The sequence below is a fragment of the Hydra vulgaris genome, chromosome 12 (assembly GCF_038396675.1).
Source record: "Hydra vulgaris chromosome 12, alternate assembly HydraT2T_AEP".
Classification (NCBI taxonomy): Eukaryota; Metazoa; Cnidaria; class Hydrozoa; order Anthoathecata; family Hydridae; genus Hydra; species Hydra vulgaris.
The window spans coordinates 52045001-52069455 of NC_088931.1; the positions used below are offsets into that span (position 1 = coordinate 52045001).

At 26.1% G+C, this 24455-nt stretch overlaps 3 protein-coding genes across 9 annotated transcripts in view; 1 reads left to right on the top strand and 2 right to left on the bottom strand.

Annotated features, from left to right (window-relative positions):
• The window catches only part of LOC100202947 (nuclear pore complex protein Nup54), a 55231-nt gene extending 42496 nt beyond the window's left edge, over window positions 1-12735 (bottom strand). The window contains exons 1-2 of one of the 7 annotated variants that reach the window (XM_065813644.1): window positions 12666-12735; window positions 58-205 (exon numbers count right to left, since the gene is read on the bottom strand). In XM_065813644.1, the coding sequence (XP_065669716.1) occupies window positions 58-187 (130 nt within the window). In that variant the 5' untranslated portion in view covers window positions 188-205; window positions 12666-12735. Of the gene's footprint in view, window positions 1-57; window positions 206-382; window positions 461-1944; window positions 2125-12645 lie in introns of those variants that run through there. The other 6 variants (XM_065813642.1, XM_065813645.1, XM_065813646.1 and 3 more) reach the window with 6 other exon arrangements.
• LOC100198221 (uncharacterized) overlaps window positions 4015-24455 on the top strand; it is a 55850-nt gene continuing 35409 nt past the window's right edge. Inside the window, exons 1-7 of the mRNA XM_065813640.1 lie at window positions 4015-4033; window positions 13380-13451; window positions 13679-13844; window positions 14502-14638; window positions 14821-14953; window positions 16230-16277; window positions 22001-22196. Of these exons, the coding sequence (XP_065669712.1) occupies window positions 13782-13844; window positions 14502-14638; window positions 14821-14953; window positions 16230-16277; window positions 22001-22196 (577 nt within the window). The 5' untranslated portion in view covers window positions 4015-4033; window positions 13380-13451; window positions 13679-13781. The remainder of the gene's footprint in view (window positions 4034-13379; window positions 13452-13678; window positions 13845-14501; window positions 14639-14820; window positions 14954-16229; window positions 16278-22000; window positions 22197-24455) is intronic.
• Window positions 6161-7295, bottom strand: LOC136088815 (uncharacterized). The gene is made up of 2 exons (XM_065813648.1): window positions 7083-7295; window positions 6161-7007 (listed from the first exon to the last, which is right to left on the bottom strand). The coding sequence occupies exon 2, from the start codon at window positions 6978-6980 to the stop codon at window positions 6303-6305; it is 678 nt and encodes a 225-aa protein (XP_065669720.1). The 5' UTR covers window positions 6981-7007; window positions 7083-7295; the 3' UTR covers window positions 6161-6302.

A 24455-nucleotide genomic window follows, 5' to 3' on the forward strand; every position in this document is an offset into this window, starting at 1 on the left:
AAAAACCATGTGTTTATTTAAAAAAGCTCTTTGAAAGTTTAAATGAATTTTAATTACCTGATGATGAAGTAGTTGTTCCAAACAATCCACTCCCAAACAAGCTACTAGCAGTAGTTTTTGCTGTATTCCCAAAACCAGTAAACCCAGAAGTTACATTTCCAGCTGAAGAGCCAAAGCTGAATGTCATTTCAAATACTTTCTCTTACTAAAATCAATAATGCATTGCTTTTTACATATTATAACTATTATTACTAATTTCATTTTTTTATTTTTTTAACCAGTTTTTTTTTTTTAGGAACAGCATTCCAGCATAAAAAAAAAATTTAATACAAAACTTGCTCCAAAAAAGTCTTAAAATTTCACTATTTTAATAACTTTTTACATTATAAAACTTATATGTAGCTCAACTTGTAGTATTATTTCTTTTGACATACTGAGGACTATCCAGATGAGTTTTGGCTTACTATTCTCAAGAAAAAAAGCACTGATTATTATAACTATTATAACTATTACTATTATCACTATCATTATCATAATAATTAAATTGTTATAACATATTTATTATTATTACATATATTTCTCATATATTATTACTTGTAAGATTAAAGAGAACATACAGTTCTCTTTGATGATTTTTTTTTTGACTTTAAAAAAAAAAAAAGGAAAAAAAGAAATAAGAACGAAAAAAAAAGTTTAATCTTTATTAATTCTAAGGGAACGATATGTGTTTGCTGGGTATTATGATACGACTTGCTTTTTTATTTGAATATTTTCATTTATTATAAGACTAAATACTTTTTGTGACTAAATGTGTATTTGTTTGTGTGTATGTGTGACATGTTTTTATTTGTGAGAGTTATTGAAAAAACAAATGTTTATTTATTGTTATTTTTTAAAGAAATATTTATAGTACTTTTATTGTTTTTATTATGATTATTGATATTAAGATTATTATAATAAATTGTTTAATTTTTTTGCAGTAATTATTTTAGTTACCTGGTAGGTTGTTACATTTTGTCAGCATATAACTGCTTGTAACTTTTTTATCTGTGCATAATATTCAATTGTTGTTTTGAAATTGATATTGGTTTATTATTTTCTTATTTTCTTATTATTCTTATAATTGTTAATTTATCATCATCATTATTATTATTATTATCATTACTATTTATATTAATAATATTATTTCATGGTATTTACTTAACATTAGTTTTTTAATTATTTGTAAATGACCTCAATTGTAAGATTATTTATTGAAATATATTGATTGATTGTTACAAGTAATAACTTGTATTACAAGTTGTATAACAAGTTGTAATATTAAAGAGAACTGATAGTGGTAACTTATTTGTGGGCCGAACTTTTTGATTGATATTGATATTTCAAACTAATATTTTAACTATTAGAAAATATAAATTGAAAAATGGACATAAATAAAATTGACATTGGTAACTGATTGTTATTTCTGCATTATTGTTGTTTATTTACTAACTAAACCCATTTTACATATTAGTTAATTTATTTTTTGTTTTCATTGTTTAACACATTATTTAATCAGAAAATAATAATAATAATAATAATAATAATAATAATAATAACAATAATAATAATAGTAATAATAACAACAATAATAATAATAATAATAGCGTAAGGTTACTGGACAGTTAAAATCTTTAGAACAATAATAAGAAGCACCTAAAACCTCCACAAAAGTTTTTGCCTTCTAATAACCTTATAATGAGGTTGTTAAAAGGCGAAAATTTTTGTGTTTTGAATGAGGCTCATTCAACAGAAAAAGTGTCAAAAATATAAATGTATAAACTATTTATACTTGCACAATAAAAAATAATGAACGAGCTATTGCAAAAGTTCAAAAATATTAAAATAAATTTCATGATATGCAATCATATAGATAAAATCACTTTGAAAAGTGATAAAATATACTTTGAAAGTGGAAGTCATAAAGTCTCCTTCCATCAGAAAGACCAAAAACTGCCACAAAAAGAAAAAAATATATTTATATATGTTATCTCGATTCGGAGAAGATAGATTGGAGTACGTTGATCTTTATTAAGGCTTACTGTAAATTTATCGTATTGGTAAATCTACAATTTAAATAATTATATATTTTTTGATTATTGCGCCGTATTAACTTGTCCGTGGAGACTTTTTAAACGTCTTAATACCTTTTTTTTATTGCACCGTTTCTTATTTAACTGCGTCAGTAAGTCGAATTACAGCTCAAAAATGTTTTCAGATTCTGAAACTTATTTGAACATCTTCCACTTAACGTTGAGACCTGAAAATTTGTTTTTCATAACAAGATCCGCAAAAAGTTATGTATAAATGGGATCTATAAGCTGTTAGATCACTTAGATCACGAGAAATAATTTTTTTATTTCTCATTTTGTCTGGATTTAAATAACTTATATTTTTACGGCGATTCTCAAATTAGTGAAACCAGAGAGCTAATTTTTCAAGCAACAATTTTTTTCCGATCTTTTTGCATATATTTACAAAAAAACTGACATTTTAAAATACATTTAGAAGTATTTAAAAATGTATTGATATTTATTTATACAGTTAACAAAGTTTGAAATTTTTTAATTTCTAATGTCAATATATGATTTTCCATATATCATAATAAAAAAAATATTTAATATTGTGTTAAATACGTAAAAGCGTTTTCATACCTATTTTAAAATAATTTAAACAAAAAAAATCTAGCTTTGAATATATATATATATATATATATATATATATATATATATATATATTATATATATACATATATATATATATATATATATATATATATATATATATATATATATATATATATATATATATATATATATATATATATATATATATATATATATATATATATATATACAGTATCGGACAAAACGAGTGCAACCAAATAATGCTAATTTAGTTTCTTTATATAAATTTGCTGCATTTTTTCAATTTAGAGAAATAACTGTGTAACTGTTTAGAGACAAAGTTCTTCAAGTTTTATTCATCACAAAGTTTATTATTTGCACACGAAAATTAATAAATTAATCAAAAGTATTAAAAAAAGTTGATTTCCTTCTGGACAAAACAAGTGCAACTCGACAAAATGTTGACCAAGCTGAATTTCGCTATCAATATTTCGTGGCGAATCCTTTGTTTTTGATCACAGCCTAGCATCTTTGAGGCATTCGATCAGGTGATCAATGAAACTTTGTGGAATCGCTGCCCAGGCCAAATATAAAACTTACATATAACATATATTATATATATATATATATATATATATATATATATATATATGTGTGTGTATATATATATATATATATATATATATATATATATATATATATATATATATATATATATATATATATATGATATGTAAGTTTTATATTTAAACTGCTTACTTCAGAAAAGCAACAAATTTACTCATGCTAATTTTACAGGAAAGACAAAAAAAATGTTTAGATTCTTTATAATTGTTCAACAGTTAGTACGGGTCTAAATAGTATAAACATAGTTAAAAACTTGTTAATGAGTTTAAATTTAGTATGATTTGCTTAAAAAGTCCATTTCATTTAATCGTTGCCTTAACATTTGGAGTTCCAATCACCGCAACTTTTTTCAAAATTACTTTCATTTGACATAAGTATAAATATGTTTAAACTAAGATTATAGCTTAAACATAGGTTCGCGCCTCCTTCCTTACAAATGATGTATACATGGCCAGAGCCGGCCATATATGAGTTCTTTTTCTAACTTCCTATCCCGATCATTTTAACCTATTTCAAAGTATTCTTGTTAGATATAAGTATAAACATATAAATGTATGGAGTTTCCTTAATGTCTAGAGTTTGCTATCATCTGTAAATTCCAAGGAATCGACTTAGCGCCAAGAAGCGTCGTAAACAAAATCGACAGAATATTTGAAAGTTCGACAAATGAACCAGCAATATCGCAGCAAATCGCAGTTGTGATTCGCGTCGTTTCATGCGTTCTATGTTTTCAAAATAAAGTAAAGTATTTGTTTTTAATTTTATTCTTTTAATTATAAATTGTTTTTTTTATGAAAGCAAATTTTTTTTTATAGTTTCTTAAACTGCCTGAGTAGATTAGTTGAATGAAGTTCGCAGTTCTTACCTATGACCACTTTATTCGTGATCTTATTCTGAAATTTTTGTTTAATTTAGACCAAAATGTGGTTCTGTAATATTCAGATAAGTAATTTTGCAAAGTTTTAGGCCATCCTAAAGATTCTCAGAACATTTATACGACTTTATTTGTGTAAATCTTCAAAATCATCAGTGTCTTTTTGCAGAGACGGTCAGAGTAAATGAAGCATAACATTTTAAGCATTATTTTTATCACTAATATCTAGCCAAATTTTGCTTGTCATTTATGTTTAAACATAAGCGTTTATGCATTTTGAAATATTGAAGTATCTTTATTTTTCAGAATTTCAAATTAATATAAAATACAATGTTAAAAACTAAAGCAAATATATTATTCAAATAAACCAATCTAAGCTATTTCTGCTTTCTTAAAAATGTTTAATCATAACAACATTTCTATCTATTTTTACCTTACACACTTAAACTTAAAATTTTTGCGTCAAGTTTTATTTTTGTAAAATACAAATGATAATTGCATATAAAAATAAAAATATAATCTTTAAAAAATAAAACTATTATCTGTCTATAAAGCAATTTTAATTTACATCCTAAAGATTCTTATAGTTATATAAAGGGTATCAATAAATATATATTCTGAATAATGTGGTCTGTCAATTCAAGGATGTTTACAATTAGTATAATTACTAAAGATATGCAAACACCTAATTATAATGTTGTTAATAATAACTCAAAAGTTATAGTGTTACAATAAAAATAATAATTATGGTATTAATAACAATAAAAATAGTGAGAATAATGATAATAATAACAATAATAATGATAGTAATAACAATGGTAATTTTAAAAAATTTCTATATACACATTCAAACAGTCATATATATATATATATATATATATATATATATATATATATATATATATATATATATATATATATATATATATATATATATATATATATATATTTATATATATATATATATATATATATATATATATATATATATATATATATATATATATATATATATATATATAAGTTAAGTTGATGTATTCTACATATATATCTTATACTGGTGATTTAGGTGAGCAGTGTGATGTCATACTGAAATAGCCTGCTGCTTAGGGCTTCAGTACATACATCGACTGACAAATAGCCTGAGTGTTTGGTATGGGACAGTTATCTTTTCATTTATTATTCATTTTTTTCTTTTTTTCTATAAAAACCTGTATCAAATTAGATAAGCAAAAAAAGTGAGCAAATGCTCACATAAATATGCTATAGTATTTATATGTATATATATATATATATATATATATATATATATATATATATATATATATATATATGTATATATATATATATATATATATATATATATATATATATTCATATATATATATATATATATATATATATATATATATATATATATATATATATATATATATATATATATATATATATATATATATATATATATATATATATATTAGTACAAATATATACATAAACATAATCAAAATTAATTTCTTTTTGCTCTAAAATCCACCACTGCTGATAGTAGCCTATCACCATGATCTGGATGCTCTTTTTGTCTCTTAAATCTAATCCATGTTGGTTTAAACTTTGCATGAATACTTTTCCCACACTGTTCAGCAAAAGTTTCCTAATCTTTGGTTATGGTATTCCACATATGGCTGTACCATAGTGGCATGACACAGTAGAATGTGAACTTTCCATGTTGTATTAATTTTTTTATTTAAATTCAATGCAACCTCTTGTTGAAAAAAATGAATTCTGTAAATTTGTTATTGCTACTTTGAAGCCAGGTTGTAACTTGCTAGAAAAATAACTATTTTTTACATTACGAAAATCTTTTAAACACTGAACAATTGGAATCAAACATGTAAATGACTCTAACATTTTTATTTCAAGGGAATCTAATTTTTCTAATATTTTGTTTGAATTGTTTCCATTCCAGCCTCTACCTTGATAGCCTCTCTGAATGAAATTTTTGACTTTGGTGTATCATCAAATCCTGGCCAGACATCCAACAAAAAATTTCCTAGCAGTGAAACAATGCCAATTAATAAATGAGGTTCAGGCAGTGGAACTAGTTGCTCAATTAAAGTCTATCTGGATCTAGATCAATTTTCACATTTTAGGTCAAAAGCAACATAAAAACTGACACATTTCAAATTTAACTTTTCTATAATTTGCCTCAAATTATAATTAGATTCAGGAATATCTTCAACAATAGGTAGTCGTGATTGTTGTACACCACTATTTAAAAACTTATCTGAATCATCATTATTCTTATGACAATCAAAGATATTGATAATCACTTTAAAAAATGAACCACTGCCATCCAATGAAGTTCTTATTAAGGCTGAAGTCCTTGTGCTAGAATTGTTAAAATTATGTGGGTCTAAACCACGTAGTTTTAACAAGTCTAGCACAAAGTTTAATGTATTTTGAACATATACAAGATCTCTTAAAATTACATGGCCTATACTGTCAACAAATGAACACTTCTGTACATAGTAGTAATTAGAAATATAATCTTCTAATTCAAAAAGATGACCAAAAATATTAGGCTTTATTGAAAGTTTACTTCCTAAACCTTCGTGTAGAGTAGCAACCATCTCTTTTGTTTTTCTATTTGACAGTTCTATCACAACTTGTAATTGCTTAATTATTTCAACAGAAAGCTGCTGGATAGAACTTCTTTTTGCTTTATTTTCTGGTGTGCCAATTGTGACTTTAAGAGGATTTCCTGTAGATAAACAAAAAGTAGATCCATCAATCAAATTTTCTGCAGCCATTTTACTTTTTATGATTCCAAAAGCAACCTAAATATAATTTGTACAAAATTATAACTTTTGTAGTTAATATTTATGTACTATCACACAAAATTTTGTTTTTACCTGCTCAGCTTGAAGAGAACTTAGTAGGAATACTAATAAAATAATATTATTCACTGCATTAGTGGGTTTACAGTTATGAGGATAACCAGGTGCAAGATATGTATAGCAAAAAGAACATAAGCTTGACTCAGATTTAGGTAAATTGATTGTCTCATCTTGAAGAGTGACATTGGCCCTTTAAGAACTCCTCAAAAAAAGTGTTTTCCACTCAACCTAAATAAAGGAACTTTTATGAAAAAGAAAAAAAGAATAATAAAAATTTTTTTTTGCCCAGAATTATTTTTCAGCAATTGTTTGGAAGCAGTAGTACAATTACTTTCAATTACAATTACTTTACTATGGCTGAGATAGATAAAAGCATTTTGATAGCATCTTAGCGATATCTGAAAAAATAAGTAATGATTCAAAAAACTTTAATCGTTTTTTTCAATTGAATCTCGAATCAAAGCAACACTTGGTTCGCAAATCCAATCAATTTGCAGGGCCCTATTATATATATATATATATATATATATATATATATATATATATATATATATATATATATATATATATATATATATATATATATATATATATATATATATATTATATATATATATATTATATATATATATTATATATATATATTATATATATTAGTGATGTACCGATTAATCGGCATCGGCTTAATCGGCCACTTTTTGTACAATCGGAATCGGTATCGGCATCGGCCTTTTTTTATTAATTTACCGATATGCATTACCGATGGCATTTTAATACTTTTATCCTGCATTTTGATAATTATTAAATAATAAATAATCTAAACTTTATGCATCGCTTAGAATTTTTAGAAAAATTGTTTATTTTGACTTTGTTTACAGGCAAGTTTATTTATTTGGGTGCAAGTATTTGTTTACCAGTATGGATTACATGAAAAAATTTAACCAATTTAAAGCTCTATGGCTTTATATCTTCAAAACTTTAATAATTAGTTAATTCATCGGTATCGGCATTGGTATCGGCCTTTTCCTATCCATCGGCATCGGTATCGGCATCGGCCAAAAAAGTGTTATTGGTACATCACTAATATATATATTATATATATTATATATATATATATATATATATTGTATATATATATATATATATATATATATATATATATATATATATATATATATATATTTATATATATATATATATATATATATATATATATATATATATATATATTTTATATATATTATATTAAAAAAAAAATAAATATTTTTTTTTAATAAAAACAGTCTGAAGGTTTTTGTTTTTATTTTTTTACTGTTACATCAACTTTCTTATCGCCTGCTGCTACAAATCGACTGAGAGTTTGGTTTAGACAGGCAGTCTATCAAATAATAAAAAAAAAGTATTTGAAACTTCTTTCTGTATATAAAGTAATTTAAAAAACAACATATATATATATATATATAATATATATATATATATATATATATATATATATATATATATTGATATTATAATTTATATTTATAAGGCTGTTTTGTATTATAATAATAAAACAAAACTCATAGTCATAATAGAGTGCTCAATATTAAAAAGATACTTCAAATAGAGCGATATACATATATAATAACGAAGAAAAAACAACTTTTTCTATGGTACTTTAAGTTTCATGCCTTTACGGCAATCATCAACCATTGAATACAAATTCAAAAACAAAAACAAAAAACCGCTAAAAATTACAAAATACTGTGTAGTGGGATCTTAACGTTGCTAAGACATACTTGATGGCAATGAAAAAACAAATTATTAGCTAATCACCGGTGTCAAAAAAAGATAAGAGAAATTTATTCTTGTGTCTGCATTTTGAAATCAACTCATTTCATTTATTTAACAAGTTATCACCTTTATATGTTAAGATAAGGAATTTTTCGTATAAACAAAGATTGCAAATTTTTGGCGAAGTGTTTTAAGGATTGCAACATTTTACAATTTTCCACTTAATTAAAGGTGTAAACATTTTGTCTTTTATGTCCCAAATTTCTTTAGACAATTCGGTATCATTTTTATATTTATTAATGTTAAAAGATTTTAGATGGTTAGCATACCGAAATTTAAATGGAGTTTCACATAAGCCAAAATATACTTTTTCTTTGTAGTCAGGTTTATTTGACGACACGGTGGCTTGATAAACGATGTTCTTCGACAAGCACTGATTGGTAATGGGAAAGATGGATTTATCGACACAGTTGCATGTTTTTCCCTCATCTTTATCTTGGCTATATAATATCCTAGTGATTGTGCAAATTAATGATGGACTTGATGTTTGGCATACATGGGTAGCTTATTTTAATGGTATTTCGATTAAATACATTACAAAGTTTATGACCAACCAGAAAGTGCAGGTCTACCATGTTTAAAAAACGACTCCCTATTTTTGTTGCAACATTGGTACTGAAAGGTGGGTTGTACCAGATTATGCTTTGCTTGTGATTTTTGAATGGGATCTGTTTTTTTATTTGAATGGTAGGCGAATTTGCAAATAAAACCTGATTTAAATAATGCATCTTGATAAGGAGGAATGGATTGTTTAAAAATATTTTTGTAAGAAGAATTGGTTGACAATCTTAGTTCGATAGTTTGAGGAAGGCTTTTTAGTATACTAGGAGGGTGGTTAGAGGCAGCATTTATATAACTGATGGAATTTCCAGGCTTGCAGTAAGGCTGGAAAGAACTGTCATTAAGATTTAACGTTAAGTCCAGATAATTAATAATTTTAAAATTGCAGCTGATGGATATAAGAAGATCATTATTATTAAAAATTTTCACGAAGTGCTTTTTAATTTTTTCCATCTGTTGGCCACTCCGGTTCTTAAACACTGCTAGATCATCATCTCTATACAATCCAAATTCATCTTTATTGTAAGATTGTGATAATTGAAACAAGATAAATATTCCAACTAATTCACAAACTTCTGCGCCATCAAAGGCTCCCAAGGTGACATCAAATAAGCCTCCACTTTTTTTAATTCAGGCTTCACCATTGTTAAATAATAATGATTTCCTGGCATGGTGTATTAACTTTATTTCATCTTGTTTTATAATTAAGTATTTTTCAGCAAAGTTTATAGCGTTGTTTAGTAAATTTTCATTAATTGAAGGATAAAAATCAGTTATATTGAAAATTAAAAATTTGTATAAATGTTTTTCTTTAATACTTTGAAACCAATCTATAAGATTACTATTTATTTTTGATAGAATAACTTTAGAAACTCTTCCTACTTTGTTTTTTGCAGGATTTAATAGGCGAACTGTAGGGTTGTTTAAAAAATTATCCTCGTTGTCTTTTAGAGTGATAAAACAATTGGAGGTGCCATTTAATTCAATTCTGTTGAAAACATCATGATTAGTTAAAAGGTGTTTGCTTTCAATATTTATTTGATCTTTCAGATTTTGGTCAGCCTTTTTTTATGTAGATGTAACGGCGTTCTTAAGGAGGTGGTTATACTCTTCTTTGGAAATTCTGTCCATTTTGGAGGTTTTGTCGGCTTGAGTTAAAGTATAATGTGATTTGCGCAAAGATTTTATATCGCTAGAAAGCTTTTCTTGAATTCATTGCAATCCTTATAACACTTTGTCAAAAATTTGCAATCTTTGTTTATATGAAAAATTCCTTATTTTAACATATAAAGGTGATAACTTGTTAAATAAACGAAATAAGTTAATTTCAAAATGCAGATACAAGAATTAATTCCTCTTATCTTTTTTGACACTGGTGATTAGCTAATATTTTGTTTTTTCATTGTCATTAAGTATGTGTTAGTGGCGCTAAGATCCCACTACACATTATTTTGTAATTTTTAGCGGTTTTTTTTGTTTTTGAATTTGTATTCAATGGCTGATGACTGCCGTATAGGCATGAAATATTAAAGTACCATAGAAAAAGTTGTTTTTTCTTATATATATATATATATATATATATATATATATATATATATATATATATATATTTATATATATATATATTTATATATATATATATATATATATTCATATATATATATAGATATGTATATATATATATATATATATATATATATATATATATATATATATATATATATATATATATATATATATATTTGTATATATATATATATATACAGTGCTGGACTATGAATTAGAAATTTGTACAATTTCTGTCTATTTCAGCAAGTATATACCAAATAACCCCCTAAAATATATTAAAAATGTAAAAAATGACAAAACCAAGTGTATAGGTTTTAAAATTCAAATAAATATCTATGCAACAAGCCATTTTGTTTGTTTACGTGACATTTTGTTTACTTAGTGACGGTTTGAATATTATATATACTTTATTACTCTTACTGTACTTTTTACTAATTTATCTCCATGTACATGTATTAAGTATGAAAATTTATTGGTTAGGGTTAAATAAAAACTGAACAGCAAAATGGTTAAATAAAGTTTTTGTTTTGTTTGTTAAGGTCTGCTTTTCATACAAGTCGTCAATCAAAACCATGCTGAAAAGAGCGCCTTTTGTTCGTAGACGTTGCACTGAGCATGATTTACCGGTCTGTACAGTTTCAAAAGTGAAACATACTGACAAAGTTATGGTGTGGAGTTGCATATCCGTGTTCAGTACAGGACGGCTTCATATTGTTGAAGGTACTATGAGACAAGATCAATGCAGAAACATCATCCAAGATTGATTTTATCCACAAATGAGGGAATGGCTTGGACAAGGGAGAGGAATATTTATGTAGGATGGCGCTCCATGCCATACTGCAAAATTAGTGATGGGGTTTTTCATGCTCTTGCTATAGTTGTTTTGGACTGGCCCGGAGAACAGTCCCGACTAGACCCAACCCAATAGAGGGATTATGGAACAAACTAAAGCGTGAAGTTTTAAAGATGCCCTCCAAAACAAAGGTGATCTGATAAAGCATTTGATACGAGTATGGCAACATGACGAACGTCTCAAACGACTTGCTGCCGAATTTATTCGGGGTATGCCTAGATGCGTTGTTCAGGTCATCAAGAACAAAGGGGGATCAACTCAATATTAAAGACTGTTTGATGATAAACACTTATCATATACTAAATAATTATCATATATGTACATGTAGTTATATACCTTACATACTTTTGTGCAAGTATTGCTGTTATTTTGCAATAAATTTACTATTCAATATATATATATATATATATATATATATATATATATATATATATATATATATATATATATATATATATATATATATGTATATATATATATATATATACATATATATATATATATATATATATATATATATATATATATATATATATATATATATATATATATATAATTAATTATTATATATATATATATATATAATTAATTATTATATATATATATAAAATTAATTATTTTAATGCATATTTATGTATATATATATATATATATATATGTATATATATATATAAATATATATATATATATTTATATGTAAATATATACACAAATACGCATATATACATAAATACACACATGTTTATATACATATATATACACCTACGCATACATATACCCACACATGCATTCCCACAAATATATACCATTATTGTACAAGGACGGCAAGAAGATAAATGTTAAGAATCTTAAAAAATAAAAAAAGTAGTTTAAAAAAATGTATAAGAGAGGGTATTTTAATAAGAATATTAACAGCGATATTTTGCTTTTATTGATGTTATTATTCTAGTAGCTATCAAAATTGTGTTTTTTATTTATTGAGGAAAATAGATTGAGATGTTGAGTTGAAAATTTCCAAAACCTAACTTATCTTAAGTAAGCTAAAAGTAATGATAAAGGAGAAGATAAACAAGAGAAAAATAAGTAATGCAACAGCAAAATTTAGAAATAAAACTATAAAAATTTCGGATAATAAAACTAAAAAAAAGAATGCTAAAATAAAACTGCTAGAATAAACTCTAGACCAATAATATATTGAGATTTAGTTTAATGCAAGAGTTTACCTCTTGCATTAACTAGATAAATACAGATAAATAGATAAAAAAACATATCAATACATTGGATAATAAATGCAAAATATTAGCAATATTTTAGCTTAAAAAAAAATATAAAACATTTTATTATATAAATTAGATATAACAAATACAAATATATCTAATAATATATATATATATATATATATATATATATATATATATATATATATATATATATACATATACATATACATATACATATACACTTACACTAATTTATGCATATTACTAATTTTTCAGTTATAAAAAAATTGTTTACAAGCTTCATTTGAATAGCTGTGAACATTCCTCTGTAGCTAAGGCAGAAAATAGGTAAATAATTGAAATGCTAATGTATAATATTTTTGTTTATTTAAGTTTTCTTTCAATAAAGACTTGTAAATAAATGTGTAAACATGTGTTTTTCTAAACATTCTTATTTAAACTTTTTAAATATTTGTTTCAATAAAAGTACAATGAAATAATAATAATTATATTGATAGTAAAGAACTTTATAAAATATTTCTTTGTTTTGTTTTAACTTTTGAAACAATGTTTAGATGGGTTAAAAATCCTCCTTCTACATTTATTACAAATCAAAACACAATATCTAGATCAGATAATCAGTATGGTGTTTCAAATGCTAAGAATTCCAAAACTGAGATGGAGAAATCTTCAGATTGTAAAATGATAAGCACTTCCAAGACTATGCCATTATGCTTTAAGGTATAAAATTGTTTTAATTATTTTTAAATTTTAGTGTTACTCTGTCAAAATACTTAATGTACTTTTTGTATTAAAAGGTTATTTTTTTTGCATTAAAAGTAGAGACTTAAAGTTAACCTATATATATATATATATACATATATATATATATATATATATATATATATATATATATATATATATATATATATATATATATATATATATATATATATATATATATATATATACATATACTCGTGCTTGGTCATCTTGGTCATTAATTTTTATCATAAAATGTAAACTTTATGTGTTTTTAAAAAAAAAAATTGGTTGAAGAGCTTAGTTCTGTAAGTACTTAAGTCACAAAATAAATGTTTTAAGAAAATCTACTTTGATCAGCCAATATTAAATCTTTATTTTGAAGTGTTATATCTCTGATCAAAGTAGATTTTCTCAAAACATTCACTTAGTGACTTAAGTACACTTAGCACTGAACTTTTCAGTTTAGAAGACCACTAAAGTTGAAAAAAAAATTTTTTAACAATGTTCCTGGAGTAATTTAAAAATAATCTGTTAACAATATAGAAAATTGATAAAATTTTTGATAATTAATTGAAGTTTTTGCTTAAATTTTTAAACTTTTGTTTATTAGTAATTTTTATTTTTTTAAAATAGGATAAATCACATGTCCAGAAATATCATTTGTTGAAAGAAAAAAATGAAGACTTGGGCATACAAATCACTGGTGGAAAAGGCTCACAATTACGTGGAATTTATATTAGCCATCTTTTAGATGGAGGTGTAGCATCTCGGTAAATCTAAAACTTATATTACACTAGAAATCCCTTTGGTAAATTTTTCAAAATCTTTGTTTAGAATATTATATCCCCCTCTCCATTTTTTTATTATTTTGTTCAAATCGTTTTTTTTTAGTTGTATTCTTTTTAGTATTACAATTGTTATCTTATTTTTATTTCTTATTTTTTTATTCAAGAGATGGTCGTCTTAAAGTAGGCGATGAACTCCTCTTTGTTAATGGTTACCCATTGATATCAGCTACACTGCAAGAAGCAATTACTATTTTGAAATCAATAGCAAATCCAATACAAGTTATTATTAGTCGACCGGTATGCTTTAGCAATTTTTAATAAATGATTTGTATTCATGTAAAATTTATTAAGTTCATATACTGTAAAGTGGTAGAAAACTGCAGTATAAAAAACTATAAGTGCGTGCATGTGCAAAATGTTAATTTCGAATCCAGTCTTTTTATGACTTAAGAACTTTTTATTTTATATGTTTTCAAAATAATAGTTACAAAAAACACAATAACAAAATAAATTGTGGGTTTTAAATAAATGGTTTTGTAAATTAATTTTTTTTTGTTTGACCCAAAGGTTATTACAGTTATATACACAAATAAAATAAAATAGATTAAAAATTAATTTATAATTTTTCTTAACAGATTTTATTGTTGCTTTTTTTCTGTAAGAAAGTATTTTGTGAAGTTGTATGGGTCATTTGACAGATTTATCTGCCAATCTCACACAATGTTTTTTTAAAGTAGTCTAAAATAAAGCTAGTATTTTTGATAAGCATTTTTCATAAAATTGTAAATCAGTTTTTTGTTAAGTCAACTTATAATCTAGTGTCTAAGTCCAATGCTTCTACTTAAGTGGTTGCTTAGGCAGTGAAGCCTTTACTGCATTAATTCCCAATTAATGCAGTAGTGATGTAATGATAAAGTGCTTGCTTTGTAATGGGAAAGTTCTGAGTTTGATTTCCATCATGATAATACTCCACTAAACCTGTTCGTCAAGAAGTTCATCAAAACTTGTATTTCTGAGTTTAACGGTTATAAAAATATAACAAAAAAGAAAGCCTCCTTTGCTGTAGTGGCCTCTTTGATCTTGGATGTCCTCTTAATTTCCATTTGATTGAGCATGGTATCTGTATTTTGATATTTTTAATCACGTAGAGAATAATAAAGCTTTTTTTTCTTTAACTCCTACCTAATTGTTGGATTTACAACATTTACTGGATTTTATACAAAAATAATTCCAAATAAGAAATCCAATTATAAATATTAAATACAAAAAGACTATGTTTGCAAGTTAACTTAATAAAACTGGTTAAAACAGATAAAATGAGACAAATACAGTAAAAAAAAATTACATCTATGCTACAACTTCAAGTTAAAAGCATTATGCTCTTAACTTTTAGCTGCTTTGTTTTTAAGGGATGAATATAGCAAATAAAAGAACATTTTTGGTTGTTGCCAAAAATTTTAGGTTGTAGCGAAAATTTTATGTAAAGATGATTTTATACCAAATTTATAAATTTTATAACCAAAATTTATGTAAAGAATTTAGTTTGTTAAAGAAATGTTTTTATCTTTTTTAGATAAATATAAATGCAAATGTTAAAGAATCTCCTATCAGAACTAATAAAGTAATTTTATGATTTTTTTTATTTATTTGTTTTTCTTTTTAATTATGTTTAACAATTTTTTTCAGATAAAAGTTACCCAACAAAAAAATGAGCTGTTAGTGAATTAATTTTGGTCTAGGGATGCAAAAACTTGAGTTAAAAAATAACTCCAAATATATACAAAGGTGGGAATGTCTCGTGTTTCTTTTGCTAATTAATCAAAAAATATTGAAAAAATGTTTTTAAGGATGTTGGCTAAGAATTTTTCGAAAGACAAGTTTAAGAATACAGTTGCTGTCCCAGTTGCCCCAATTATGTGGCTTTCTGTTGCTAATACTATTGAGAGCACTTGGTAAATGGTGAAAATAAACAATAAGCAGACTAATTTAGACACTCATAGTAACATAAAGACAATATCAAAACAATAGCATAAAGACATATAATATAAGACATATATATATAATATCAAAACAATAAAAACATAGTCTATTTACATGTTTTTCTTACAAATAAAAACATAAATACAAGTTTCTAAAACAGTGAATTAATACTTTGTCATATATTTTTTACTTTTAATAACTGCCACACATCTTCGAGGCATCCTACCAACTAAACGTGTTTAAGGTTCTGGTTTGAGAGCCTCCCACCCTTCTCTTAAAGTAGCCATCAGATCATCAAGAGTGTTAAATCTACAAAACTTTAAATATTGGTCGAGGATGCTCCAAAGATTCTCAATAGGTTTTAGATTAGTACTCTGTGATGGCCAATCGAATGTTTTCTATTTCTGGTTGACGACATATGCTTTATTAATTATTGCAGCATGTTTAGGATCATTATCTTGCTGAAATATAAAATTACCTTATGGAAATAGTTTTGTTGCACTTGGCTTGAATTGATACTGAAGGGTCTTGTGATACTGCTTTTGCTCCATAATATCTTGTACTCGATATAAATTACCTACACTGTGAGCAGCAAAGCAACCCCAAACCGTTAATTTGGCATTGTGCTTGACAGTTCCAATAGTACACAACCTTTAAATAACATTCATTGTGCCTGCGCCATACACATCTTTTCCCTGCGAAACGTAAAACATATGGTAACTCATCAGAAAAAATTACCTGACGCCATTGATCAACAGTCCAATAAAGATGATCTATTGCCCATTTTTCTCTCTTACCCCTGTTTTTTCCTGTACTATCAGTAGCTGCAAAATTTTTCATTCAAATTTCAAATGCCTTTTTCTCAGCAGAAATTAAAACCCACTTTTTTTTCTCCTTTACAACAAAAACTTCAGGTGCCATTGTTGCAGCTTCGGCAGCAATCGGAATTTGACCAGTTTCCATCTCTAAAAATAAATTTTTTTTGAATAGTTAGTTGGGGGAACACGAAGCTTTAATATATGTCCATTTATATACATTTTATGTATATAAATGTACACAGATTATGTGCATTTCTTAAGATTTTTGCTTTTATTAAAAAAAAAAATTTAAAATAAGAAATATTCTTATGAAGACCCATGATTCATACAGGTTTGTAATTATATAAATTATAGCATTTTTCACGAGGAATTTGAATTCGCTATGAACTAATTTCAATTCATCGATTTGAATTCATTATTCAAATAAAAAGCGCCATTTTATAAAAAAAAGCGCAAAATTACTGTATAATTGTATAATGTAAATACACTTGGTTTAATGCTATGTTCCATTACCTGCCATCTCGTTACATTAACTTTAAAAATGAAAGCAGCTGTTGAAAGAGAAATAGTCAGAGTGTAGTAGACAACACATAACAGCAAATTGTTTCAGTTATTTGCTATTATGTTATGGCTCCAAGAAGTCAGATTTTTGATAATTCTGCGCTAGATTTTTGACACTGCCAGATCATTCTATGTTGTGATTTGTTTCCGAAAACTTTCATAGTTGTTGCTGAGATGTCTTTAATATTGCGTTTAACTGCCTGAGATTGGCATGGAATACCACTCAAGACATCAACATGGAACTGGAAATGTTCAACATCATCATTAGATGCAGTTGATAAAAGTGGTGGTGGTGTTGTGATAGCAACAGACCGGTCTATCATCTTAATGTAGGACGAAGCTTCTGGATCAAGCTTGATTGATTTATCAAAGACACATAGCTACTTTGTGATGTAGCTCTTGCATTAATTATTTTGTCTCACAAAAACTGACGAATTAATACATTTTCATCTGTAACTCCTTCAAAAAGAATGCTCTCAGTATGAACAAAATAACAGTTATTTTGCAACACATGTTCAAGAATTTTCCAGTCTTCCTTCCTAACTTCATATCACTGCTTCATAAGATAAAAGAAATTTCTTGCTTCACCAAGACAAGAAGAATGATGCTTTATCTTAAACCACGATAGTGCATAAACATTTGCAATGAATTTTTTAATTCTATGCAAAAGGATTTTCTTTACGCACATATAAAAAAATACAATTGGTCTTTGTTAGCCACTTTTAATGGTGGAGATTTCCTGGCATAGCAGTCTGAAAGAAAAATATTTTATCACAAGCAGTGTATCCCTGTTGAACAGCTAAGCAAGCTTTGAGAAAGTATATCTCATCAGAGTTTAAATCTTTCTTAACATCAATACTTATATCCTCAACTTTACCAGGTATATGTTTAAAGTTCACAATAACTAAATCTTTTGGATCAAAATCTACCACAATGCCTTTTTTACCTGTTGAGCGTCACCATCCAGAACGAAGAAATATATTCTAAAAAGTAGTTCATTTGTATGTAACAAGCAGACCAACCATTGCAATGTTCTCCCAAGACCTTCTAATTTTCTGATTACTCCATTGTGTTGATCTTTTTTATTTACAGCACCATCAGTACCAACTGTTGCTAGAGTGTCTGATGATTTGATGTTGTTGATGCTCAATAATATCTCTTATGCTATATCAACAGCTTTACTACTTTTTGGCACGACATGATTGACATATTTGTTTTGCAGAAATGACACTATCACATAATGTTCTTCTTTGAAATTTTGTCGAATTCCACTTGTTTAATCATAAGTGATATCCTGGTTCCCATCGAATCAAACTTTCTTTTTCCTTCACATATTTATCTGACAATGAAGTTTTGCTGGATCAATAGCATTCTCTGGTGTAGGCAAGCATCCCTGTTACTGATTTTACACCTATCCATGGCCTTACACAACTCAAGGTATTGTATAATGTTGTAAACCTTTATCTCTTCATCACTTGACATCTCATTATCACTTCATAACATGACATCACTTCATCATCTAGCATCTCAATTAGCAAAAATTCTTTATCTGACTTTGACTGTTCATTATCACTGCAATGTTTTACTTGGATCAATTTCTTTATCAAACATCAATTTCTTATCTGTAATGGGTAAATTGTATGTTTTACTTCCTTTATTTTTTTTCTTCTGCAGTTTTCTTCTTTGTCTACTTTTCCTATCATTATTTTCTTCCATACTATTTTTTGATCTATCCAGAATTCCCATCCAAGTGTTGAAATTTTTTTTGGCAGTGGGCATGAACAAACTGACCTTTTTTGAACGTTATTATCAAAACACTTACATAGGCATATATTGAATTGTTGGTCTAACATTTGTAAACTTGATTTAAATGTTGCAGAAGACTTCTTGCCATTATACCAAGATATATTTTTCACCATCTTGAGCAGTTGCTTTATTGAATATTAATCATTTTTTTCATCTTTATTACAAGAACATCTCTTTTAAGAAGAAATGTCCTTTTATTATTCCAAGAAGCCAATGTAAAATAAGTTTAATAAATCTTGTGTTGAGAGTACATGATCTTGGTAAAAGTATTTACCAAGATCATGTACTCTCTTAATTATATATATATATATATATATATATATATATATATATATATATATATATATATATATATATATATATATATATATATATATATATATATATATATATATCTAGATAATATCTGCTCAAACCCTCAGCTGATATTGTACTGAAGCCCCTGCAGCCCCCTATTTCAGGTGACATCATGTCAAGTTTATTTTTAAATTTTAAAAAATCAGTCATTATTAAACTTTATCTTAGGTAGCTTAATAGATTTTTGTTCTATTTCTTTGAATACAGATTGAAACTCGATTTGTTTTTCAGCTTCATCAAAATGTTTATGAGCATCATACATTATAGTCCATTCCGAAAGGTCATTTAAAAAATGTTAAAGTTTCATCATACTTATGAATAATTTGGTGGAAGTGAGAACCAGTCTTTAGTTTATTGCTTTTCAAAATTGTGTCAAAAACCAGGTGAGAAATGTCATCAACTGAAAGATATAATGAGGTTGTTTTTCCTTAAGATTTGCATCCATTTTATAATTTTCCATGATATCTTGTTTTACTTTGTTCTCAAGCATATTATTTTCTCTCTTCCAAATTCTTAAAATACATGTGTTGTTATACTTTGGTAAAAAGTTTAATAAGCGTTGTTTATTGAGCTGCAACTCAACTTTACTTGTCTCAGTATTGCATGTTGTATCTAATTTTTGATGCAAGTTGATACTCCTTAATCAAGTCCATTGCACCCATGAAGTAATGTATATGAAGCTTGTGAAAATGTTCCAAGTAAAAAAGCTATTATATTCCTCTTTAATATTTGTTTAGCTCAAAAGGAGACTTACCATCAAAATGGATTATCTTTATTCTTGTCATCAAAATGGATACATAGATATGCAGTTGCATCAATGACTAATTTAATATCTTTTTGCACTATAGTTTGACATTTTCATTTTCTTATTTCATTTTTCTATACTCAATAGCTTCTATTTTGATCTAGAACTTCATTTGCTACCTTCTGTAAAATATTCAGCAATATATCACCGGCTGTGGACAAAAAGGCAACACTACCAGCATAAATATCTTTTAGAGTTTTTGCTGTTATTGTGTCTACAGTTTCAGTCAGTTAATTTGATATCAATCAGTAAGTTTACTTTTATAATTCTGATTTTGACTTAATATTTTATAATATTAAGTCAAAATCAGAATTAATTGGAAAATCCTCGCTTGAAATTGTATCAAGTTGAACTTTGTTTGAACAAGTTGAACTTTGTGTACATCATTTCTTAAACTGTTAGGCTGTGCAAGCTTTTACTCTCTAATTTTGTCTTCTTTTACCCAGTTAACAGAAATTATCTAGTTTTAGTTTTTAATTTTAAAATTAGTAAAAATTGATTGAATGATTAAATCATTAATTTAATGAAATCAGAGCTTAAGTAGTTAATTAAAAGCACAGATTATCTTTTTTGTTCTTTTCCCCAGAACTAGTATGAAACTATCTGGAAAGTGAATTAAAGTACATCCAACTTTAATTCACTTTCCAGTTCTTTAACAAATTATAATTCTTTAATCTTGTCATTTTGCAACAATTTTTTAATCTTTTCTGACCATAGTTTTTGGATTAAAATTACAATCCCAATAAATATTTCGTGGTTGTAAAATATAATATGTAATATTATCAGTTACATATAAAAGTTTATTGATGCAGTCAAAAAAGTTTTTGTTTTTTAATTTGAAATCTATTTTATAACTGTTATTAATACATTAAATAAGTCAAGAACTTTCTTTTTAAAAAAAAAAGTGTATAGAGTTCAGTGCTCATTTCATGAAGTGAAAAAGAGAGTAGAGGAATAAGGAGGGGGGGGGTTAGTTTAAATTAGAGCATTACATTTAAAGTTTGTATTTGTTTACAGATTTATTTAGCAAATGAAAAAGAAAACGTTGCAGAAATTACTAAATCAGCTATTCATGAAATTATTCTTTATAACGAAGAAGAAAAACTTGGGTTTTCTATTACGGGTGGAAGGACTCCCATGCAATCTGGAAAGATATTTGTAAAGAGTATATTACCAGGTGGTATCGCAGCAGCAGATGGTAGGCTTAAAATAGGTAAACTGAACATTGTATTTTTTTGCTCTCATTAAATCTGCTAGTAACAAGATCCATTACTTTCAAATTGGGTGACAAATTTTTTTTTTCAATTAAAGACTTAAAGACTTGTAACTACTTAATGGTGTCATTCTAAAAGTTAAAATAAGAAAAGTTCTTTGATTCTATTGAAAAATCCTTATAATTCTTAAAATGCTTTTTTGATTTTTTCGTATTTTTTTTCTATGGTTTTAAATACGATAAATAAATTTATATTTTTTTATACAAATAACTTTGTTTATAATAATAGCTACCAAAAAGGCAAAGTTTTATGACATGCTTGTTTATCTGTCAAAATATTTTCTTAATTCTTTTGTGTCTTTACCAGTTAGTTTAATTCTCCTTTGTAGTAATTGTTGTCTTGGAAACACTATTCTTTAAACAAAACAACCACAATTATTTGCAAAATAAGTTTGAAAATAACTTCTAGTGTGTTTATAATTTTTGTTAGTGTTTCTAGTTGAGTTGCAAACTCAAGCATCACCTTTACAAAAAATATGGTATCAAAAAAGAAAAATTGCAAACAAATGCTTAAACAGAATCAATCAAAGTTTTTGTTTTTTAAAAGCAACCAGTTGAAGAAGTGATTTTCAGAACTGGATGGAATTAATTTAAATACCAGTTATTGACCAGCTCCTTTATTTAATCTACATTTGGCCTATATTGACCTCAGTAAAAATTTTTGCAGTGTGAGGTAATAACCCTAAGGTTATAAGTTTAAAAACTCTTTAGTGTCCATTGGGAAGTGTTTTTTAGCAGAAAAACAAAAGCACCTTGATTCAAATGACAAACTATTTTTAAGAAAGTAATGGCCTATATGAAGTATCTGGAAAAAAATAAACTTTTGCTTGATGTACTGGAAGCCTGAGTCAGAGCTAGCTTTTCTAATGCTGGATTTTGATCCTGATGCAAAAAATTCTAATCAGTAATGATTGATTACCTACTTGGATACATTATGTTTCCTTAAAACTTTTTTATCCAAGAGTAATTCTTAAGACTAGCATTTTCATTTTTTTTTTTCACCTAAAACAAAAAAACTTTTTTATCCAAATATGTAATACAAATATTCAAAGAGTTATATTTTTTGTAGATGCTTATAAATTAAGGGAAAGATGCGGTCAAGAGTAAATTCTCTCCCCCAAGTATCTGTTTTAATAAAATTATTTTTTCTTAACAACTGATTTAAAAAAATCTGCGATAACCTTTTTATACTTCTAGTAAACAGCTAACTTGTTTTGGTGTGAGAAGTATATGAACAGTTATGAACATCTACTTTTGTGCTTTCCTCTCATTTTTTTACTTAGGTCTTGTGCTTGGCATCAGTGCATGTGGTAAAATAAAATATTCTTTTCACAAATAATGTAAGACATGAGGTTTTTGTTAATACAATTAATCAAATATGCACTTTAAAAAGCAGATAATGTTGAAGATGTCACTGTTTTGGCTATATGACAAAGAGTAAATTTTAGTTAAAAAATGCTGCTACCAGGTTAAATAAGGCCCTAGGTTTTTTTAACAACCCAGTAAAAATTGTGCAATAAAATAATGTTGTTTAACTTGATTCACTCCAAAAAGCAGTTGAATGTTGGCAGTTTTTGGTTTACCAGATATACTTGGCAAGCTTTTTGGAGTCAATTATAATCTTATTTGATTAACAAGCAAGCTTGCCAAAAATATATATAAGTTTAGCTCCAAGCTCAATTACAGGTGAGTAGGAGTTTAAAGTTTCTAAATTAAAACAAAATGAACACATTAAACTTATTAAGTGAGCTAAATTTGGAGTTTTTTAAAATCAAGATGAGTTACCAAATAGTATTTTAAAAAGCTCCAAATTTAGCTTGAACCAGGGCTCCTGTCACTACTTTTAAAATGGGTTTTCATAAAATTATGGTTCCACAAACTTGCTATACTTTAGCACACACAAAAAAAAAACTTTGTGGAAATATCACTGACATATCTTACTAAAAGACATATGGAAGTGTTAAAAATATTTTATTTTAAATGCAGTATCTGAAACTTATTCTAAGGATATACTTATTCAATATATACTTATTTTAAGTGCGAAGCAAAGCTTAAGGATTAGTAAGCATAAGTTTTTTTGCACATTACGACATTGAATAAATGTCTTCGCTCTATGAATGAAAGGGGAATAAGTAAATTTGTTGAAGATCTTACTTATTGGAAATCAGGTTTGATTTAAATAAAAACATTTTCTTATTA